Source organism: Nanorana parkeri, unplaced genomic scaffold (genome assembly GCF_000935625.1).
Source record: "Nanorana parkeri isolate BGI_ZX_2015 unplaced genomic scaffold, ASM93562v1 scaffold173, whole genome shotgun sequence".
NCBI lineage: Eukaryota > Metazoa > Chordata > Amphibia > Anura > Dicroglossidae > Nanorana > Nanorana parkeri.
Window position 1 is genome coordinate 606,726 of NW_017306441.1, and position 17,867 is coordinate 624,592.

Sequence of the window (17,867 nt, forward strand, 5' to 3'; positions counted from 1 at the left end):
AAATTAGAGTTAATAATTACCACCAAGATCTGGCGTCCACATTCAGTTAAAACTTTGCATATGTAAAAGACTATGCGTTAATAGAAAGCAGGCTATTTTTGGAAACAGGCATAAACACCATCATATGTATGAGAAGTCTTTGTAGACTTCTCATTAATTAGTCATTACTCATACTAACTCAGTCATATGTTAAAGGGTCAGTACACCCAAGAGCGCTATTATAGTTATTAGTGGTGCCCCATGGGCTGAGTCAACCCTTGACTTCTTCTTCATGAATGCCCCTGCCAAACTCTGTTCCTGTCCTCCTAGAAATTTTGGGTTTCCCTGTCCACCTTTGTGTGTTTCAGCTCCTCCTGTTACATTCTCCATAACAGAAAATAAATAGAAAACCCAGCAGGGAGAGTGGTAACCCCTCATGATGGACACGGCGCATGGGAAGACTCAGGAAATAAGAGCAGGGATCTCACTAATAAGGGTCTATATATAGAGGAAAAGAAGAAAAAAAAGCTGTGTGAAATTCTCAATAAAGTCGGGAATAGCAAATGTTTTTTAATGTGCAAAACATTCTTTTCAGATATTTAAGATGCAATATTCTACGATACCCTGAACTCTCGAACCCTAAGAGAAAATAGCCTAAGAGCATTCGACCAGAAGAGAGGATAACCTAAAACAATAGCTTAAACACATTCAACCAAATGAGAAAATGCCTTAAGAAGATTCCATCCTCCCAGCAGCTGTATACATTTTGCAAAAAATTCCTAAACTAATCAGCAAATGCTGGTAATTCACACAGAACGAATGTACATACAGTGTCGCTGGACAAACAGCTATCGTTTTTAATAGACAGACCCCCATAGAGTCCTCGAGGGATATTAGAAGTTATCAAGAGAACACTACAGCATCCACCATCAAAGGAAGATCATATACGTTTTGCAGGGACTGGCCCTTTAAGTAAATGATAATTGCAATTGTTTTTAGGCATCTTGGCAGGAAATTAAATTTACAACATTTATGTATAGGTAACAATAATTTAATATAGACACCAGGTCCATTCATGTTCTGTAGTTTTCTTAACGCAAGAATGAAAAATAGAGATTGTTATTCCACCGGTTGTGCCACAAGAGGGCACCAGTGTACTGCACACAGGCCAGCGTCTCACATTGCTGCAATTGGCACCCATCAGTCTGGCAGACAACATTTCCTTCACAAGGGTGGCAGACTGGTGATTTGACTGAAAAACCTGACAGGCGCGGAAGAAGAACAATGCCAGGCGGCGCACACAGGTCACACATCACCAGCGCTTGCAATGAATGCACAGGCTATACAGCAGAGGGATCATCAGAGTGTAAAAGGATGGATAGCTACGCAGCGTCCTGGTGCAATTTGGGAGTACGGCGCTTCTTAACGTACACCTGTAATCTACAGACGTGGAAGGCAGACATTTTTTTCTGCCATCAGCTTTCCTTCGGGTTTGGTAAATCAGCGCCAAAAGGATTCAATTTATCCTTAGCTCTACTGACAATGCCCAAGTGTAATTTAAAAACAACGAGAGGTAGATGATGCCTCTGTGTCTAATTATGTTAGTGGTTGTGGAACAAATTGGGCCTCATCTGGTGGTAAATGTTACTGGATAGCTCCTGATTTTTGTCAAATCAAAAGAAAACTGTCCCAAAATAGTAACAAATATGCATTTAAAAGAAAATGTAGCTGTATATTTCTTGCCATTACCCTGATCCACCACCAATAAGACCCCAAAATAAATCCCCCTATTTCTAACGTATATGGGTATACCACATGAGTCCTGAAGAACTGGGATCGGTTAAAGGGTTTCTAAACCCTCCGTTTTTTTTTGCACATATCTACGGCTAGCAAGCAATAGATATATGGAAAAAGTTTTGTAAAAAAACAAAAACGCTTTAACAGCGGTTTAAACTTACCCCGTATTCAAAACTGCTTGGGCGGCCGGACGCAAAGCATCTTCTTTTCAGCCGGGAGACGAGGAGAGACGCAAGGTAAGTCTATGGACGCGTGCACCCACATGCAGACACCGTGGGACAGGAAGTGCCAGCAAGCAGAGAGGAGTCAGCGCTGGATTGGAGAGCCAGCGCACCGCAGGAGGGACAGATGAAAACATCAGGAAAGAAGAAGATCATTATATACCACCTCCCCGTAGCCAACTGTCTCTTCTATTGGGAACATCAACCTTCCTTTTCTTTTACGAACCTATATACTAATAACATATTTTTCCCTAACTTACTTATTCCTCGTGGTCCCCCAACCTGTCCTTGATTCTAGTACCGCTACCTTAAAGTAAATCTAACCTCTAACTAGACAACATTTAGTTTTCTAAAGCCATGTATAATATTGCCATGTAAATGACTTGCCACTTCCATAGGGCTTTCTCTCTTGGCCCCAGGGGATGCACGTAGTTATGGAGAAGCAAAGGGAAGGTAAGCATAGGCCGTCAGGAAAGGCGCCGGTTAGGTGAACAGCATTGGGCAAAATGTAAGTTCACGTTAAGCTTCCTAAATGTGCTAGATTATGAAAGGCCATGCATAAGCCAAGCAGCCATTGAATGATCTTTCATATGATCGAAGTAGAAATATGCAAGTGCCAAGTTCACACTGAGCAAACCTGCAGGTTTGGTATCTAACGAAAGGAGAGACAAGGACACAGATAGAGGAATATCTTTAGGAAAGTTTCTTGCATACAGAATGTCCTCTTTACAGTAAAAGCTGTGCACACAGTCTTCCACATGAGCTAGTTCTAGAAAAATTAAAAGGAGGAAAATAGTTGAAAGCTTAGAGTATCGTCATACTGTATATACTGTACATACATTTCTCTATATACATATATCTATATATAGATATAGATCCATATCTATCTATATATATGTATAGACAAAATATAAATATATAAAAAAAACATTACTGCCATTTAAAAATAATTTTTTAATTTTGTATTGATTAGTTCTAGACAACTCTGTAGATTGTATAATAAAGGGGCCACTTAAAAATAATTTTTTAATTTTGTATTGATTAGTTCTAGACAACTCTGTAGATTGTATAATAAAGGGGCTGGCTGATGCAAAAAAATAGAACTATTAATATTTATTTAAAAAATAGGATTGTACATTGTTGAACCAGGGAGGGGGTCTGTAAGGAATAATTTTTCTCTTGTTATTTTAGCCAAACTATGTGAATACAATATACGGCTCCAGACCTCTGAGTTCAGATGTTTCCATTGACGTGTACTGTTAATGCTACAGCTTGCAAAGACACTTTAGACAGTTGTGTAGTTTCAACCTTGTGGAAGCAGTTTGGTGAAGGCCCTTTTCTGTTTCACGATGACTGTGCCCCTCTGTGCACAAAGCCAGCTCCATAAAGACATGGTTTGATGAGTTTGGACTTGAGGAACATGGGCTTCCTGACCTCAACCCTAATGAGCACCTTTGGCCTGACTTCAACTCCGTTGACCCCCCTTTGAGATGAATTGGAATGTAGATTGCAAGTCATGTGTTCTTGTCCAACATCAGTACCTGATTTCACAAAAGCTTGTTTGGTTGACTATCCTCAAAATTCTGCAGATCTTCCAAAATCTTGGGGAAAACCTTGCTACGAAGACTGGATTCTATTAGAGTCTCAAAGTGGAAAGCTACTTCATATGAATCATTTTGGAATGGTACACTGAATACTCTCATTAAGGTGTGATGGTCAGATGGTCAAACATTAGATGGCCAACATTTAATGGCCATTGCCAAACGTTGACTATCAAGTATATGTGAGCTAAAGATCAACTATAGAACACAATGAAGGAAATGTATCAAAACCGGAGCAGACCAAATCTGGAGCAGCGGTGCATGGCGACCAATCAGCTTCTCTCTTCCATTTTCAAATCTTAACTGAACAAACTGAAGAGAGGAGCTGATTGGTTGCCATACACAGCTGCTCCAGATTTTGTCTTCTCCAGTTTTGATAAATTCCCCCCAATAATCTTCCCTGAAGAGATCTGCTTACAGCCTTCAGTATAAGTGGGCAGTCTAAAAGAGAAAGGGAGAGCTTTCTAGAGGATAGATGAAGCACAAGAACATTCTTGCCCCTAATGTTCAGTATTATTTCCTATTTATATATTTTTTTATTTTTTATAAGGACGTTGAATGCAGTCAAAGGCCGAACGTTTTTCCCTGCAGAACCTAGCAGAGCGCAGATAGCTGGTACACTTGATTGGAACAGTGCTGCTCGTTGACTTATCATGTTTGCTGCTTCTCTGTGTGAACATTGTCAACATGCACCGTGAGTCTGGATGCCTGAATTGATAACAGTGCCGAAGCATTGTAAACAACAGAGCAAGCACAGTGTGCAACCTCCACCAAGCCTGCTTTCGGAACTTCTGTTGCCTTTGGCGTATTGAGAAGAAAGCTCCCTTCCCCCTCTTCCCTTCCTCTCCGTGAAACGTTCACAATGCTGCCGCCGACTCCTGCGGGTTAATGCAAATTGTGACTCGATCAGACAGATGTACGTCAAAATTAGAGAAAACATCTCAACCATAATTTAGTCGTTAACCCCGGGGAATGGCTTGATTTAAGCTATTGACAACACAAATGTATACAGGGATTCAGACGGGGAGAAACCGTTAAACCCAATACGCCAAGCCAGAGGCTGCGCAGATCCCGCTCATGTAGAGGTAGCCAGATCAAATTGTGGTTTTCCACTGCCCGCGCATTATTCTAAGGAAGGAAAAAAATTAAATAGAAGGGGATGACAGGGAAGACCAGAAATATATTCTCTTGTCAGAATAATAGAACATCGATGGAATATAAAGGATAACGGAGGGATATAAAATGCACCTCTAGCCGTTGAGGAAACAGCGGGCTGTAAAGGAGTCAGGTAGAGAAGGTTGAGTTGTCAGATCTTTGGGCATTTTGGAAGGCTGATATTTGTCTCATTTCAACCCAACCTCTTGTACTAGTTGAAGCAAACCTGCCACATTCAAAACTAAACATGACATTTCATTTAAAGAAAACCTGCCAAAAAGCTGGGCAATTGCAACTGAGCACATGAACCCACAGGGTTGATTTACTAAAAGCAAATAGGCTGTTTAACTTGAAAGGGAATTTGCACTGAGCTCGGTGAATATGGTCAAATATGGTGGAGTTTCACTTTGCCAAAAATACCCAATCCTGTGCAAGAAAAAGAAAAGGCATTTCCTGGCCATATCCATGGCAGCATATCCAATTACCACTAGCTGACAGGAACCAAAAGGGTTAAACAAGGCCTAACCCTCTCTATAAAAGCCCCTCCTCCTGCTGACTTCCCCAGCCTTTTTTGTTCCTGTCCCCCCTAGGACACGGTTGTTTGTATGTTACTGAGAAGTTTTCTTTATTTGCCAACTGAAGGATTTCGTATGGCCTCAGGGGAGTTCAGCCTCTCTCCCCTGGGAAGTCTCCAAGACTCGGCCCGGTGCAAGGCTGTCCCCTTGGGGAAGGTCCTTCTTTGTTTCCATGAGAGGAGGCCGGATTTTCCATATAATGTGCAGCCTGTCAGACAGGGTAAGACTGTTGTGGTTTCACTTACCTGCTCTGTTGTATTATGTCCTATTCATCTCAGCCGGCTCCCCGCGGTCTCGTCTGTTTGCGATGATGAGGATAGAGTAGTTCTGAGAACTGTATCAGGTTTCTTGCCGAAGGTTCATGCTAGTGTTCATATGAATCAGGATATTATCCTTCCCGCTCTCAACTCAGAAGGGATGGAAGGATGTTTGAACCTAGTCCGGTGTGTGAGGACATATGTGGAAAGATGTAAAGACTGGAAAAAGTCCAGAAGGCTGTTTGTGATTCCGTCAGGAGCCAGGAAGACATTTGCAGCAGCCAAAGCTTCCTTAAGCAGATGGCTTGTGTTCACCATCATTAACACCTATCAAACAGCGGGAGTCTCCCCACCAAAAGGCATCAGGGTTCACTCCACAAGGGCCGTGTCCTCGTCATGGGCAGCAGCAGCTGGAGTTTCGGCGAATCAAAATTGCAGGGCAGCAACATGGGCGTCTAGGTCTACCTTTGTTAAGCATTCTCAACTAGACGCAGGGCTGCAGCGAATGACAACTTCGGTAGAAGTGTTTTGCTCTCTCGACTCGGAGTCGAGTAATACACTTATTTTTCGCTTCCAATGATGTTTGTCTATGGATTTTGTTCCCACCCTTACTTCTGCTTGGGTAATCACCGTTTGTCAGCGCTGCCATGGATATGGCCAGGAAAACGGAAAATGTAGTCATACTTACCGTAATTTTCTTCTCCTGGTTATACTCCATGGCAGAGCTGGGCTCCCACCCTATGGAGTTATTTATCTTGTTACTAGACTGGGGAAGTCAGCAGGAGGAGGGGCATTTATAGAGAGGGTTAGGCCTTGTTTAACCCTTTTGGTTCCTGTCGGCTAGTGGTAATTGGATCTAAAACCCGTTTGTCAGCGCTGCCATTGAGTATAACCAGGAAAACAAAATTACGGTAAGTATGATTACATTTTCAGTTTTTTGCTTGCACATGATTGGGTTATGGAAGTCAGCAGAGCTTCACCTCATTCATTAAACTAAGGGGAAACTTCACCTGCAAAGTGCAAATTCCCATTATTATTATTGTACAGGATTTATATAGCGGCAACAGTTTGCGCAGCGCTTTACAATATAAGGAAGACATTACAATCACAATACAAGATGGTAAGGAGGGTCCTGCCCCTGAGGGCTTACAATCTAAAAGCCATGCAAAGTGAACAGGCTATTTGCCTTTAGTAAATCAACCCCCATGTGTCAAAACATTCAGTAAGTCCCAATATATAAGCAATTGAAGTTATATGCAAATCTTGACCTTCTCTGTAAATGTTGTGCTTGGCTCCATCCCCTCCAACCCCTAGAGCCTTCATGGTATTGTGCTGGACAGCCTCATTGACCAATAAGGAAGCTTGGTAGGGGGTGAAGCATTGGCACTGTTATTCCCTTCCCTTTTAATTTCTATTTTGTTTACAGACCACCAGGAGCCATTTGAAGCCTATTGCAACCACCAAAAACAAACGTAACCACGTCAGGACCTTAGGACGTACCTGTACATCCTGGTCTTGAAGTGGTTATACCAAGGTCATGGATGCTGCTGCTGCCGTGGTTTTTGGGGTCCCATAGTCCTCTGGGGGATCTGGGTCCATGGCAAATACTTTCAGGATGGAGAGCGGGAGCAGACCAGGTAATGTCCATTCCCTGATCTGCTCTGTGATAAGTGAGTGAGGATAAGTGAGTTCCCGCTCACAGTTGTCACAAAGCTGGCTGAAGTGCCTGTTACACAGAGGATCGGGCACAATACTGTGCGCAATCCCTTGTATTGGTGGCCAGGGGAGACCCGTGATGTCTCCATAAAGAGAACCTGTCACCTCCAAACACTATCACATAGGGACTTGTTAGGCTTGTTAGCAATAAAGTCAAGTGGAAAAAAATTCTCATTTCAACACGGCACCTGGCTTCCTGATTGGCCAGCTTCCGACCAATCAGGAAGCCAGGCAGCGCGTCATTACCCGCTGCCCGGCTTCCTGATTGGCCGGGAAGCCGGCTCCATGCTCTCTCATCACTTGTGATTCATCACCTCATGACAAGAGAGCATGGAACCGGCTTCCCGGCCAATCAGGAAGCCAGGTGCCGCATCATTACACAGCGCCCAGCTTCCTGATTGACCAGAAAGCCAGCTCCATGCTTTCTCGTCACCTAGTGACGAGAAGCATATGGACGGCTTCCCTGCTAATCGGGAAGCCGGGTGGCGAGTCATTACACGCCGCCTGGCTTCCTGAATGGGACTTCTGGTTCTCGGTATTCGGTATCGGCGAGTTCCAAAAAAAAATATATCGGTACTCACACTCGATAGCGAAATACCAGTATCGGTGCATACCTAATATATTCAGCTATAAATAGTAATATAACCAGTGCCACACTATCAAATCTATTTGAGTTCAGCATATATGCAGTAAATTCTTAGATGGAATTTATAGTGTTATGTTTCTATATCTTCTGATTTATTATATTCAGGGCTATTTTTTATTTCTTTTTAGTCAGGTATAGAAGATATACTGCCTAACATTGGAGTCCAACACATATAAATCCATAAATAGAATTTATAGTGTTTCGGTATGCCTTTACTTATTTATTATATTCAGGAGTAAAAAATTTTAAAAATTTTTTTTTTTTAATTTAAATTTATCTTTAGTCAGGTAAACATGAAATATTGCATATGAATATTTTAGATTTAACACTGGCAGCCAGACGCAAAGCACCAGCTCTTCTGATGGCTGATTTACTGCGGTGGATTGCCTAAATAGCCTATGGTGTGAATCGAACGAAACAGCAGGAGCTCAAATTACGCTCATGCAGTTCAATGACCTGCCATGCAAAGATGGAATGTATCTGGATTAGTCAATTAGACAAAGGCAACCAACGAGTTTGCAGTTAGTGCTGGGCTTTCTGGTGAGTGTGCACTATTAAATGTGTGTTTATAGAACAGAGATTTTAACAAAATGATGACCTTATATTGTTAGAATAAATGCAGAAAATGACCAATATGCATTATAGATTCCCTTAAAGGCTAAGCTCACCTTTTGCAAAAATAAAGAAATTAATATTTGATAATATAAACAAAATGCATTTCTTTCATTTTTGCATTCAAGCCTGGAAAGCATTGCGGTGATCACTTGATCAGGGCTGCAGAGCTCAGGCTTCTGTACATTCTCACAGAGCTCCGTACTGATATACGGAGTAACAGTTAGGAGAGATGGGGGAAGGACAGCTGGACGAGAATAAGGACAGCTCTACCGCATCTAACCAGAGAGAGGACGGCTGGATGAGAATAAGAACAGCTCTACCGCATCTAACCAGAGAGAGGACGGCTGGACGCCATATGAGGTGATTTAATTCAGTTTGAAGTCCAGCCATCCTTCCCCATCTCTCCTTACTGAAACTCTGGCCCTCCGTACGAGCTCTGTCTGAGAGAGAATGTGCAGAAGCCTCAGCTCTGCAGCCCTGATCGAGTGATCGCAGATGCAATGCTTTCCAGGCTTGAAAGCAAAAATTAAAGAAAAGCTTTTTTTTAAAATATTATTAATCAAGCCTTTCTTTAATGTTTGCAAAAGGTGAACTTTACCTTTAAATGTTTTTATAACATAGTTATATTGAATGACACTTTTAGGACATGATGCAAGGAGAAAACTGATGGAAGACATTGCTTCTTCACTGTTCATGCATCATCCCTCTTCCACGTATAAATTATGTTTCTCCAACTCCTGACTCCCACAATCTAACCTGCAGGCACTGCTATGGAGACACACCAGGTAGAGAATACTGATAGCATCTGTTTGGTTGTCACGTTAAACAACTGCATTTGCCAGCTGGCAGGAGCCAGTGGTGTAGTTTATTGCCCCTTAAATAGTTGCCCCGAAATGCCGTTTCAATTAAATGCAGAGGTATAATGTATAATGGTCCCTCAATGCACAGACAAGCTGATACTCAATCTATTTTTCAGAATGTTTAGCCACTTAGAAGCCTTGCTCCTTCAGTTGACCATTGGCCTGTACTTATTTACTATTGGTATTTATATAGTACCAACAATTTACACAGTTTTACAAAGTGCACATTCACATCAGTCCCTCCAGGAGCTTACAGTCTAATGTCCCTATTTCACATGCATACATAGGTGGGCCAAATTACCCACCAGCATGTCTTTGGAGTGTGGGAGGAAACTCACGCACGCACAGGGAGAACATGCACTCTCCTTGCAGATAGTGACCTGGCCAGGATTCGAACCCGGGACCCCCGGTGCTGCAAGCCAGAAGTACTAACCAGTATGCCGCCCACTGTAGGGACTTGATAGGCAACCCAATGGCCAACTAAAGAAGCACACGGCAGGCACACAACTCTGTGCACAGTGTTTCATAATGCCAAGGATACTAAAAATAGATTTAGGGTTCACGTTCACACTAAAATTAGTGTATATATTGCTGAAGGTAATTGCAAAGACTCCCCACAGCCCACACTATCCTGCAGCCGACAGCAGGGGCCCAATCACGACCACACCTGATGCCACCCCTGGTTTTAAATCACTGGGAACTGCAACACCAAGGCAACTGCGAGATGTTCTCAAGTCATGCTTCATTTGCGGGAATATTACAATGAAAAAAAAAAATAGAGAAACCGCTCACAGCAAAAAATAACAAAGATGAATTCAAAACACATTACAACCAGAAATTATTGAACCGTAAAGTAATTAGAGCTTTAGTCTGGCTGCCTTGATGTGAGGATATTAGCAATATCAGTAAGAGCTGCGGATTATTTTAAAATAAAAGGACCATTATTCGACAAACAACTACACATAAATATGCAAAATGGAAAAAAAAAGGTTTCCTTTAAATTATACTTTCACTCAAAAGTATTAAAGTACACCTGTGCCCATACTATGGACTCCCAGCTGCTTTAGCCCACACAAGCGGACTGTCAGCTTTGTGTTAGAAAATAGCTTCCATGGGTTTTAGAAGGTGCACTCCTCCATTCGACCCCTTCCCCACCATGTATCAAGGACTCCATTGCAACTCCCGCGGGCCCAGGACAGCCGCGGCAGATGTCAGGTGTTCACTGATCTCCTCTGCTGTGAATGAACCCGGAAGCAACTATTAATTTGTCACTTCCAGGTTCAGAGCTGTCATTTCCTGGCTACGGAGTCCTGCGAAAAAACGAATCAAGCATGAACTGTGCTTGCTCAGCTTCAATGGAGTAAAAGGGTGACATTAGAGGTCTAATAATAAAGAATTCCTAGTACCAGGGTTTCCTAGTACCTAGGATGATCCTAGTACCAGGGAACAAACTGGCCTTCATTTTACACAGGTTCTGGGGCATTCAGAAGATGAGGGTACTAAATGAGACAACTGCCAAGATGAGAATTGGAGACACTCAGTGGGTAGGCTTTATCCCCTGAGGCAATTTACATCTGAAGTTTTCATGTTTGTATCCTGAAACTCCTGTTTCATCGGTGTACCTTTAATAAGGCAGTGTGATGAGCAATGATGTGCAGTAATCCAAAGCCACCAATCAGGTTCTTAACTTGGAGCAGTCAGAAATCAAATATTGGCTTATGATTGGTTGCTGTGGGTCAATGTACCGTACACATTTACCTATTAGGATTCAACAGTGAACTAATTCATCATGCAGTCACACCAGAGGCAAATTAAGCTGTTCACTGAGGTTGCTAATTAATATATTGAAGTAAATGGACAGAACCTTGCCTTACCTAGTGGCATGCCGATGCCATAGCCCTTCGTATCGAGTAGTCCTCCAATCTGGGTAAGATTGCAGTTGAGCCTACGGTGGTACTCGTTCATGGTGGACTCCAGTAGAAAAGCATAACGAGAGTTCAGGACACGGGCTATTCCCTCCTCCGTGCTCTTCACAAACACACTGGGCTGCTTGGAGTTCATGTAGTTCCACATGCGTTGGTAGGTTTGATATCGGGAGTTCTGTGGGAACACAACAGTCAAAAACATATATAGCCTCACACTGAAAACATAGAGGTCACAAATGACCCATTAAAATATATAAAGGGTTATGCACTAAGCTGCCGAAGGCAGCCGAGTGAATAAATGAGCCGTAGTGAAGTGAGCCGAATGCTGTTCCGCTATTCACTGCGGCTCAGTATGGCCGATTTCAGCCGTACTTCGGCTGAAATCAGCTCCGCCCAGCTGTCATTTGCGAGGCGTGTGGCTGGCCTTCGGCCGGCCGTTCGCCCTGCTTCAGCTGCCACTTCGGCTCAGTCGAGCCGAAGCATATGCCTTCGGCTCAGCTGAGCCACTCGGCCGCCTCCGGCAGCTGTACAGGCTATAGTGAATAGCCCGTACAGCAGCCCTTCTGTTCGACTGAACCGAAGGGCTCCGGCGGTCGAAGAGAGCCGAAGGATCAGCCGAAGCTACGGCTGGATCTTTCGGCTCCTTTGTGAATAGACCCCATAGTGTTAAGAAGCAGAATTTATGATGGGTCAACCAAAAGTGCAATCAAGAACCCAACCAGTACTGTCCCAAGGCAAAAATACATGTCGAGTTCTAATTCAATATACTTGGAAGGTCCAACATCGGTCACATATTGTCTTGTTTTACTTGTATATAAGAATACAGATGTACAAACCTGGAAGAAGGTCATGGTGGAGCCGCCATGAATTGTTCCATACTCTATATTGGTTTGATCAGCAAGATCATCAGCTGACTCAATTGGGACCTCCATTCTTTGTACGGTCAAGAAGGCAGCAAGGTTGGCAGTGTAGGAGGAGATGATGATAAGTGTGAAGGCCCACCTAAAGAAAAGTCATTGAATAAGTCAATTGATGCCATATATACCAGTATCACCACCTACGCCATCCCATCTAAGGGCCTACACCATCCTGTAGAAGGGATGGTATTGGAGAAAATGAGGCCTAGTACAAACATTGAAACAAACTTCAGTTTAAGCTATGTGTCTGTTTGTGATGAGAATACCCTTTAATTAGCCCATCATAGGATTAAATGGATCTTTTAGAAAGGAAAAAAGAGACATGGGGGCCCTGACATTAAATAATCTGATATTTGTTAGCATGTGTAAAATAGCTTTCTCTCCTTCTTGCAGCAGGCTGAGGAGTCACAAAATATGTAGAGTCCCAGGCAAATGCCTCAGATGCCCTGCCTTGTGCTTGCTTCAGACCATCACCGTGTGAAAATCCCCATTGTAAAAATTTACTATTAATAGTATGAATAGGGCACCATGGACAGTTATACCCTGCATTCCTCGATGGCTATCCTGTAAGCTCATTAACCTCCATCCGACCACTGGTGGCTCTTCCGGGGCTGTAATATCTAATTAGATTAATAAATTCATCATCATACAGTTTTATCTTTCAGTCTGAATCTTGCCTGACCTGGAGAGCCCAAGAGAACTGAAGGATGTGGGGACATGTACTATTTTTAAATCCAGCACTTCCATCTGTATATAGGCATATGGCCCCTTCCAAATCCAATAAATATGGCCCTTTTTAATGTCTATAGCTCAAAAGAAGCAGGTAAAATCATCTTTTTTTTCTGGAATAAAATGTAAGTGTATTTTTTGACCACCCCAGGGGAAATTTAGTGTCTTTGTGTCCTGAATTTGACTGATATGAAAAGTGATGTAAATTCCAACATTTGACAGTTGCCCCCAGATCAGGAGATGAGGAGAACTGTCTAACAGGAGACTTCCCCTCGCTTTGGAAAGATTTCCTCTCACTTCCTGTCGCATCTCCAGGAAAGCAAAGAAAGTAAATCTCCAGAAGAGGACACATACAGCAAGAAATAAACATGCAGGGTTTTTAACCATCTCATACTTTATTCAAAGCTATTAGAAAAGTTTTGCCTATACATACACTTTAAATCCTGCCGATACACCAAGTCGATGTGTCTCCTTACATCTCCAAGAACTTACCAGACACCACTGACGCATCTTGTCGACAGTGCCCTTGGCATGACCTCTGACCCCTGCTGCATAAAGCCTCCTACAGGGAACCACAGGCTGTTCCCCAGCGTGTATTGGTTCTCCAGGATGTGGTGACGCTCACGAAGGCATGGGTGTGGGTTGTACCACTCATAGGGGCTCAGTCTGGTGGAAAAAGAGAACAAATGGCAATCGTCAACCTGACACCGCGGTATTTTAAATAATAACAAACATGTTAAAAGCACACAAGCAGGTAGGCCACTCTTGAAAGTGGTATTGAATGAGAAAGTTGACCTACCATAAGCAAGATCTTAGTTGTATTATATCCGTATAACGAACAGGTTGAAACCTGACCAAGAGAAACATAGTGACCTTGTACATTACCAATCAGGTTTACCTTTATGTTTTCCCTTACCTATATAGCAACTGGATCTGTCAACTGTTTGCTAATGGAGACATCAAGTCACTTAGACAACCTAGCAGCCAATCACAAATGTTCTTTTATATTATCTGACCAGAAGAAACTGATTTTGTGACAAGGCTTGCAGCACTTCATACAAAGAGGCATTGGCAGGCAGGGTTGTGCACGGTGTGTATGTGTCACCTAGATTTCTCCCCTACACTTGTTGTGGGGCTCCAGGGTTCATGTCTTCTATGGAAGTAGCAAACTTTGTTGTTTCCTCAGATTTGAATGAGTACTGATCTGGGTCTGGAAGCTTTGTAAAGCTTTGGGTGGGATAAAGCCTCCATTCCAAGGTCCACAGTTTACCGTTAACTAGACCTCATTTTTAGTTTTTGACCATAGATACTCTTGAGTGGAGAGGAAACTGCTAGATCAGCAGTAGGCAACCGTGGCACTCCAACTGTGCTGAAACTCCAGAGAACCCATCATGCCTCCACATCTGGGAGTCATGCCTGTCGCTGTCAGAGTCTTCCAATGCCTCATGAGACTTGTTGTTCCTTAACAGCTGAAGGGCAGAGATTGCCTAGCCCTGGGCTAGATGATGCTAGAGGTGGGCTCTATCTGGCTTGCTGCAGCTTCTAATACACATTGTGAGAAGCAGTGGAGTCAAAGTAAGACATTATAGTAAAGGAGAGGAACCGGTACAACTGTGCAAGACTAGAGGGAATGCTGAAGTTCAGCTTTAAGGATCACATCACATTGGCAATTCTACACCTTCTCCTTTGGCTTGGCTCTCCTATGGTGACCACTGCTTCATACAGTGGTGAAAAAACCCACAGGGGATACTGGCATCCAAAACTACTGGAGGTGTACCAAATGCTGAACTCTTGCAGGGTTTGCCGGTGCAGGCAGCAGGTAGGTATTAACTGCAATAGTTGCTTTAAGAGTAAGATAACACTTGGTACCTACAGTACATTCAGGGCTTTCTTTATCACAGGGCAAAAGAGGCAACTACCCCAGGCCCCATCATTTACAGGGGCCCACAACGGCAGTCCCTTTCACCCGCAGCAGCAGGCAGGAGAACAGCGGCATTGCTGGTGGCAAGGGTGGCATTGGCCGGGGGGACTGCTGGCATGTTGACAGCCAGGGCTGGCGCTAGTATAGATAGCTGCCCGGGGTGGGGGTGATTGACAGGTGGTGGCTGCTGGATCTGTAGGGTACACAGGCCTGAGACATATGGCTAGGGAAATGGTAGAGAGCTGAGCCGAGCAGCCTGACGAGGAAGGAGCCTCTGCCGATCAGTAACTGCTGGGAGCAGCCAGAGCTGGGCTCATCCCCTACACATTGTCTGCAGCTCCAAAAAGCGGAGCGCCCGACTGGCAAAGGATTAAGCTGGGGATGGGAAGGGGAGCCCAGCTTGGGGGATGCTGGCTGTGGATGGGGGCGGTGTGCAACATGACTGTGCAGGGCATAGAGAGCAACATCAGTGCTTGTTGTAATGAGGGTTTCCATTATTTTGCTGCCCTCAGAGAATAGACCCGTGTGTCAGGCTTCTTTGCAGCTGACCACCATCACTACTATCACTACTACTATTGCCTTTCAGAGTACTCCTGAGTCCGTTGCCTTATTGCACTGAACTATAGAAATATATATAAGATGTAGGCGGATACGGAAGTCTGGGTCGGGAAGTAAGGGGTCGGGATGGTGGAGCCAGGAAGGTTGTGGGGGCACATAGCAAAATCTTGCCCAGGGCCCAATTAATATTAAAGACGGCCCTGCCTACATTGTGTGTTTATCTGCACAGCATTGTACAGCAGACCTAACAAAATGGAGGGACGGAGGGATTTAAATGTGAAAGGGAGACAGCTGCGAGCTGAGCAGTGTCACTCCTCTGCTATCTGCCGTTAAGATGCTTTTATCCAGCCCTCAGAATAAGCATCTGCACAGCTCAGCGAAGGCAATTATTCACAGCGCACCTTCTTGAACACCATCATCCCGTGGACAGCATGATCATCAACATGCAAATTTACTATCATGCTCTCGGGACTTTGATGAATAGGCCCCGTAATCTTTTTACAGTACACTGCCTTTTCCATTCCAGCTGCCTTTCTCTCTCACTTGTCTAAAGTTACTACCTTAGCAATAGATGTTTTTGGAACCTAAATAGCCTCAGATCAATACATTGTTATCCCTGGAGTGACTGTTAAACCTACGGGGTGCTTGTTGAAGAAAATAAACTTTTAAAGCTGAGCTAAGCAAATATTGTCTAAATGCAAAAGGCATGTGTATTCTTACTGGAATCTTAGGGGTCTATTTATAAATAGGGCCCTTCACCCTGTAAATAACTGTGAATGTTCATTTTGTATTTATTTCCTATGCTCATCAGCTCCATCTAGTAGCCATTATGCAGTATTACATCACAATACATTCAATCTGAAAAGAAAATATATTAGGAATGTTTGTTTTTGCCATTATTTGCACAAAAGGAACGTTCACAGATATTCTCCGGGCGAAGTGCCTTGTGAATTGTTTATAAATGGACCCATTGTGTATTTCTTCCAGATCTCTGCATAATCCAGTGTGAACCTTTATATATTTATATTTATATAGCACTGACAATTTATGCAGCACTTTACCTAGTGCCCATTCACATCAGTCCCTGCCCTCAAGGAGCTTATAATCTAAGGTCCCTATCTCACATACATACATAGGAGGGCAGATTTAGACAGGAGCCAATTAACCTTCCAGTATGTCTTTGGAGTGTGAGAGGAAACCGGAGTACCCAGAGGAAACCCACACAAGCACCGGGAGAACATGCAAACTCCTTGCATATACCGTAGTGTCCTTGACCAGGGGACTCTCAGTGCTGCAAGGCAGAAGCGCTACCCAGAAACTTGGAGTTTCCTGTAATATAGAATGGTCACTGCTGCTTTTTTTCCTTGTGCAGGGTGACCGGTCTTGTCTCCACCCCCCGTACTGTCTTGTAGTGGGTGTGGCCTGCTAGGTACCTCCCACAGCTCAGCTCCCTACATACAGCAAAGTAATTATGTCACTGCTACTTGAATTTGCAAAGGCATTCCGTGCACACAAAGTTGATTTTTATCATTTGTGGCTATTGAGGAATATATTTAAATGAAAGTTCTTGTGCCTGGAGTTCAGCCTTAAGAGCAAATTACATTTTTGGGAGTTTAAAAAATAGGTTGCAATAAAAAAAATCAGAAATAGGAATCTGCAAGACAGATTGACTTTATTGTTTTCTGTTGTAAAGGTTTAAAGGTACTGTGGATGACTGATATTAAAATGGAACGCTTGATTGGTCCCCGTTTGCAGACCTCCCGACCCCCCCTAGAGAACCCCCACGTTGTTTACATATTTAAAATAAATGTATTTTTCTCAGAGCATGACAATTGGGACATTAATGGGATCTAACTTGTGCAAAAGAATATCATAATTTTTGGTTACAGATGAGTCTGTCCTGTGAAGCATGGGTAGTAGATGAGGTACTTGGGGAATGACCTCGGGAACTTTCCCTTGGGTATTAGGACCCTTTTTGCTGTTCTTTCTCTGCTCATAATTGGATGTAGTTTATTATTAAATATGGATAATGGAAAACAAGGTTACTGTCTATATTTCGAGTGTATAGATTCATTAAAGGTGATAGGGCCCTCCTTACCATCTTGTCTTGAGTTGTATTGTGATTGTAATGTCTTCCCTATATTGTAAAGCGCTGCGCAAACTGTTGGCGCTATATAAATCCTGTAGGTCAAAGAGATCAGTCCTTCTGATATTACATATTGTCAACATCCAATGACCAGCATTCATTAGAGAATGAAGATTGTTGAATGTTGACAATATGTAATATCAGAAGGACTCTGCACCATGCAACCAATGTTTTTCTTTAATGCTTTTAAGGATTTTGTTGAATAAAATATAACTAAGTGGTTTAACATTAAAATAACTGATAGGATGC

General features: G+C 43.1%; 1 protein-coding gene across 1 annotated transcript in view; it reads right to left on the reverse strand.

The window, feature by feature from the left end:
* Positions 1 to 17,867, reverse strand: part of GRIK5 (glutamate ionotropic receptor kainate type subunit 5) — a 168,116-nt gene that overhangs the window by 20,688 nt on the left and 129,561 nt on the right. The window contains exons 14-16 of the mRNA XM_018554791.1: positions 13,486 to 13,659; positions 12,184 to 12,349; positions 11,297 to 11,522 (exon numbers count right to left, since the gene is read on the reverse strand). Coding sequence (XP_018410293.1) covers positions 11,297 to 11,522; positions 12,184 to 12,349; positions 13,486 to 13,659 — 566 coding nt within the window. The remainder of the gene's footprint in view (positions 1 to 11,296; positions 11,523 to 12,183; positions 12,350 to 13,485; positions 13,660 to 17,867) is intronic.